This window comes from Sorghum bicolor, chromosome 10, assembly GCF_000003195.3.
Source record: "Sorghum bicolor cultivar BTx623 chromosome 10, Sorghum_bicolor_NCBIv3, whole genome shotgun sequence".
Lineage (NCBI taxonomy): Eukaryota > Viridiplantae > Streptophyta > Magnoliopsida > Poales > Poaceae > Sorghum > Sorghum bicolor.
In genome coordinates this window covers 54,988,178-54,994,426 of record NC_012879.2, presented here as the reverse complement: position 1 = coordinate 54,994,426, position 6,249 = coordinate 54,988,178, and the positions used below count along the sequence as shown (strand labels likewise).

General features: G+C 39.2%; 1 protein-coding gene across 1 annotated transcript; it reads left to right on the top strand.

The window, feature by feature from the left end:
* Positions 600-4,080, top strand: LOC8069328 (uncharacterized methyltransferase At2g41040, chloroplastic). Its single transcript, XM_002438700.2, has 7 exons — positions 600-943; positions 1,573-1,676; positions 1,770-1,992; positions 2,205-2,398; positions 2,908-3,019; positions 3,527-3,640; positions 3,726-4,080. The coding sequence occupies exons 1-7, from the start codon at positions 773-775 to the stop codon at positions 3,864-3,866; spliced, it is 1,059 nt and encodes a 352-aa protein (XP_002438745.1). The 5' UTR covers positions 600-772; the 3' UTR covers positions 3,867-4,080.

The following is a 6,249-nucleotide window of genomic DNA, read 5'->3' as shown; positions in this document are numbered from 1 at the left end:
ACCCTTTTCGTTTGGAAATGATGGAGGGATGTCTGACGCAACCGAAAATACTGTATGATCGACCGGGAGACGCTTAAGTACACTCCATCAGGTTTATCTCTGCACGCACAAGCCGTCCCCAGCTTGACAAGCTAAAACGTCTCCCTCCAGCACTTCATCTGACGATGACGGCCTCTTTTTTAGTCTCTCTCCGTTCCAAATTATAAGTCATTCTAAGAATCTTGAAGAGTTAAAGTATTTTTAAGTTTGACCAAAAATATAAAGAGAAATATAAAAATTTATGTCATAAAATAGGTACACTATGAAAATATAACTAACAAAGATGATACTTGGTTGGTACCAAAAATATTATTATTTTGCTATATAAATTTGGTTAAATTTAAAAAACTTGAACTCTCTAAGATTTTTGGAACGACTTCTAATTTGGGACGGAGAGAGTACGGAAAAAAGTAGAATAATTTGTTTTGTGACACGCTGTTGCCAGTGCCGGAGACGAGGAAACAACGAAAAATCTGCGACGGGCGCGAGTGGTAACCACGGATTCATCAGCGGCTCGCCACGCGGCCGACGCAGGATCAGACCATCAGAGCCGACTCGCCCGCGTCGCCCCCTTGTTGGCGAACGGGCGCGCGTCGCGCCACGCCAGCACGCCGTAACCGCTGCCACCCACCACCACACCGACCCCCTCCGCGGCGAGCGCTCGCTGTTCGCCAAGACACCAATCCAAGCCCGCAGGCAGCTCCGTCTCAGATCGGTCGCTGTGCTGCGCGCCATGGAGCTGCAGCTGCTGGTACGACCCGCGGCGACCGCGCCCTCCTCCGCGCGAGCGCGACCCTCGCTGCGGCTCCCCGCCCCTGCCGCGGGCCCATCCCGTCCCCGTCGGCCCGGGTTCCCTACTCTCCGCGCCGCCGCCGCCGCAGCCGCGGCGATCGCCGCGGAGCCGGTACGTGGTCTTTCTCGTCGGGTTTGCAGTTACAGGTTGTTACTGTTGTAGTCAACGGACTTGTTATCTTGCCCGATGCCCGCCACGTGTTCTTTGTTATGCTCGGCTCTGTTGCTTGATCGATTCAGTGCTGCTGGAGTGCTGGTAATGGAGATCTTACCTGCAGCCTAGTCCGTCTTTCTGGTATCAGTTGCTGCACCTGGTATCTGCGAACTTATTACTGGTGATGCCATCACACCAAAGACCTGCCCCATTGGATAATCATCTGACAGGTTTATCTGTACAGATGAACCTACGCATCTTCCACAATCACCTTGCTCTGCTCTTGGGTACATCCAAATCACGGGTAAAGTGGTGCCTTGAGAAGAGTTAAGCGGAAAGCAGAGACTATAGTGACCTACTTCCGATTGTCAGAGTCGTTTTCTGTCCACCCATGTATGCCTATGTTATGGTAGCTTTGTTAAATTTTGGTAGATGCTGGTTGCCTCTGAGAATTTCTCTGGGATTTGTGACTTTGTGATGTGGGTCAATTGTTTGTTACTAGCAAAATGTTTCCTAACAGACCCTGCTATCCATTTCTCTAGGAGTTGGCATTCCTCTGAAGATCTCGTAATTTTTCGTGATTACAGGAAACAAAAGAGCAGCAGCAAAATAGCATTATGGAAACTGAGGTGTTTGCCTGCCCTGTCTGCTACGAACCACTGATGAGAAAAGGGCCACCAGGCATAAACTTGTATGTCCTAGTACATTTCTGCTCCTCTTTCCAGCAAATGTTTTTGGCTTGATTGACATTTATGTTCTTTTGGATTATATATGCATGCCCCAGGCCAGCAATTTATAGGTCGGGATTCAAGTGTTCAAAGTGCAACAAGTCATTTACCAGCAAAGACATCTTCTTGGACCTCACTGTAACTGCAGGGACAAAAGAATATAGTGAACAGAAGCCCGCTAGAACTGAGCTGTTCCGGAGTCCACTTGTCTCATTTCTTTATGAGAGAGGGTGGCGACAAAACTTTAATCGGAGTGGTTTCCCTGGTCTTGATGAAGAGGTGCTTTTCTGCTGGATAACTTCATCTTTGACACCATAGTTTTAAAGTCTTTCTATGATTGAATAATTATTACAAATGTTGCGCCTGTTGTTTTCGTGTTGCAACAAAAGACTTTTTAAGTCGCCGCGATTCAAAAATTGTCCATCTAGCAAAGATCCTCAACTCTTCGCTCTCTTATGCATGTCCCTCTTCGGATCTGTTGGCATTGTCAGTTTGAAATGGCTCAAGACTATTTTCAACCCGTTGCTGGTGGTATCCTTCTTGATGTCAGCTGTGGCAGTGGCTTGTTTACTAGGAAGTTTGCAAAATCTGGGACATACTCAGCTGTGATTGCTTTGGACTTCTCTGAGAATATGCTCCGCCAATGCTATGAGTTCATTAAGCAAGATGATACTCTCCTCAATGCGTAAGCTCTCTGTCCTGTTTCTGAATCTTTTTTTCATTTGTGGTGAGCTTCCCCTGTAGCACTGAAGGAAAAGTTTCTGTTGGATCATGGATGCAGATTAACAGGGGATTTGGGGTTGTATTAGGAGCCATAATTCTCCAATCCAGTAGTCACTTCATGCTCAGTATTGAGAAGTTGGGGGCAGGTCAAAGCATTTTCTCGATGCAACAAACCAAGCATATTATGAACGAAATATTAGGGCGGGGGGTCACTAATGATGTTTGTTGGAAGCTAATATTTTTTCTAGTTTAATACCAATGATACGAATATCTATTATCATAAACACTATAGTGGATTGTAATCAACAGTGCATCCACTATTTTGTTACTGTATGCCTCCCAAGAAAATTTTCCCCCAATTGAGCTTTGAACAATATATATAAGTTAAGCAATAATTGATAACTTCTGTTATCTTTATTCCAAGATCAAGCCACACAAACCGGTGACTATTTTCCTCTTTTGGTTCTGCAGGAATCTAGCACTTGTGAGAGCAGATATTTCAAGGCTCCCTTTCGCTTCTTGTTCAGTAGATGCCATTCATGCTGGAGCGGCTATCCATTGTTGGCCCTCACCCTCTAATGCGGTACAATTTCTCATTTTCACTTTTGACATGTGCAGTTGTGCTAATATTTTTTTATTAAAAAAGATTCAGATTTATGTTGTTATACAACATGTAACGGCACAATATCTGCCCATAGTTACATATGGTGCATAAAAGCTTTTCGTAGTAAACCATAACTTTTCATTTCATAAGATCTATGTTGTATTAAACAAAACAACTGATGAAACTGGGATGCTTATAAATCATACTCTTACCTTCACCATTGGGACCATGCTGAAATTTTAACAAAAGTATATCGCTAAAGGCCATTATTTGATATTAAATAGTGATAACATTTTCCCCTGTGTGTTTCCAGTATGGCTTCTCTGATTCTATTCATGTTTAAATCTGAATACGACATTGCATCTTGGCCAACAAGATAAATCAGAACTTAAATTGTATCATTAGTTCACTGCCAACCAACAATATAATGGCAATCCTGTCCTTCCGTTCATTATCATGAAATATTTACTGATGTCTAATTATCAGGTAGCTGAAATAAGCCGTGTCCTGAGGCCTGGTGGAGTTTTTGTGGGAACCACCTTTTTATCCTCTCCCAGGAACAACCCATTCTCTGTTGAAGCACTAAGGCCACTTAGACAGGTATTTGGCCATCTTTTCTAGTTACTATTCTCTTTTTCGCTAAGCTTATCTAATTTGTTCCGCCTTTTACCACTTTATGGTGCAGATTGTTGGACCAGTTAACACCAGCTACAACTATTTTACTGAAGGAGAGCTCGAAGACTTGTGCAAATCCTGTGGCCTTGTCAACTACAGCAGCAAAGTTCAGAGATCGTTTATAATGTTCTCTGGACAAAAGCCATATTGAAGAACTCTGTCCAAGTCCAAGCTCTTTTGTTTCTTCAGGATTCCTTGTAAAACACGTTTAAAAGTATTTGCATATATTTGTGCCATATTGTGCATAGGTTCCTTAATTTCTGTACATTGTTCCTGATCGTATTCAGTACAAAAATGCACAAAAAAATGCATGCTGCAGACTCTGAAAAAAGAAAAAAAAATTGCTCTACGTTTCTGTGAATCAACACACCCTTTGTTCTTTCCTGGGCTACAAGCCTGGAATAATGCTTGAATTCTGTTGCAGTGTTGCTCTCCCAAAATTGCACATATACTAATACCGCAAGCCGATACAGATTCGGAGTCCATTTCTGTTTCTGTAACTGCTCCTCTGGTTTCTCTTGCGCATATAGATTTTTAGAGAACCTTGTCACAGAATTACAACAAATTTGGTATTTATGGAATTGTATATGAATTTATGGTATGTATCTATGGAATCGTATATGGAACTGGATAGTGTATACAAACAACCGACTCTGAATGATAAAGTAAATCGACGAGATTCACTTTCTGCCACCACATCTGGTCAAGCCGGTCGCCTTTCATCTGTCATCCCTTCTCCTATTGGAAAAAGTCCTTTCTACCTTCTCGAACTATATTTAGAGTACGATTTTCCTTCTTATAAACTCCAAATCCATACATCTTATCCCCAAACTCTTAGAACCTTTTAAACTACCTCCATATCAGCTTGTTCGTTTGAGATTATCTGCCGAATCTGTTAGTCATTCAATAGTGTTTATCCTTTCACAACAAATCAGTGAATTCGACAATGTTTTCCTCTCACAACAAATCAATGAACAGTTTTTTCAACCATGGCTTCTCAGCCAAGCGAACAAACTGTTTGGAGTGGTTTCAAAATCAAATTTATCTTTTTTTATTTTAAAAAATTGCTAAGTACTTGATAAGGTTTTTAAACCATAGAAAATACATCTAAGCTTTTGAAATTTATATAACATTTATAGCTCATGAAAATATCTCTATATGCTTTTAAATCTAAATAAAATATTTATAGCTCATGAAAATATCTCTATATGCTTTAAAATTAGATTTAGATCTACATAAATGTGAAAATATCTAGAAAAATATAGAAAAAAATCCGAAAACAATTTAATCTATATGTAGTTGAGTTTTGATTTTTTTTTGCAACAAAGAAGACATAATACACTACCAGTACGTATGCTTGACATGAATATTACATTCATGCTGGTTGCATGGCATACTTTTGCTAGGCAAGTTTTTAAAGCATGTTTGTATATCAATTATAATGTTTTGGGCCATTTCTATAATTTTATAGATATTTCTGATTTTTTCTATAGTTAAACATTTTTTTAGTTTCTAAAGATGTTTTCGTGAGCTCTAATTTTTTATTTAAGTTTTTCTATCCTAATATATTTTTTGTTTTTTTAGGATTTTTGAAAGAGTAGAGATATATATGTTTGGGTTAACAATTGTGTCAAGTATTTATTAATTTTTAAACTTAAAAGACGATACCACCTTTAAAACAACTCCAAAGTACGATATGAGATAATTTGGATGGTTTTGAAAGTTTAGGAGTATTTTGAAATTGAAGCAAGAAAATTAGACTATGACAATAATTTATGGATTAAGATTTAAGACTGACAATTTTTCCCACTTATATGGCCTAAACAAACAGGTTAGGCAAGTTACAAGTACAATCTTTTATTATTTACTAATGCTAAAAAATACCAGTTTAAAATCATATTTACCTCCTTAATCATTGTGTAAGTCCGATTTACCTCCCCTAGTCGTAAAGCTGGATTTATAGGCTACCACAACTTTTTAAACAACACAATTAAAAAATTTTGGTGGTTTTAAAAGTAATTTGGCTGACATGGCATGATATCAACGTCCTACATGGTGCCATCACAACCATAAGGGAGGTAAAACAAACTTTCGCGGTAGTTTAGGGAGGTCAACTAAACATTTAAAAATATATAATTATTTTTTTCAAAAAGATTCATTTTTTGTTTCAAAATATGTATTTTAAAACTACTAACTAAACTAATTTGACCCTAGAAAAATATAGAAAATCTATTTATCTTAGAAAATATGGAACCAGTTATATGTTTTTTTCTAAAAGCATGATCTATGATATTTTGAGCTAGGAACCATAATATAAAACATGATTTTAAAAACACACATGAAGTTTGGCATCGTAAGACCGTCCAAAGTACCTTCTTGCTCTATCATGTGCTCCTAGTGTGTCCGCAAACTATGACGATGACAATAGACAAGGAAGCAACCACGTCCATCCGGATGTTAGCCAAGTTGTAGATGTCTATTAGGGACTTGGAGAAGCCATTGGGTGGCTTCCCACATATGGCCTAGGGTTTAGG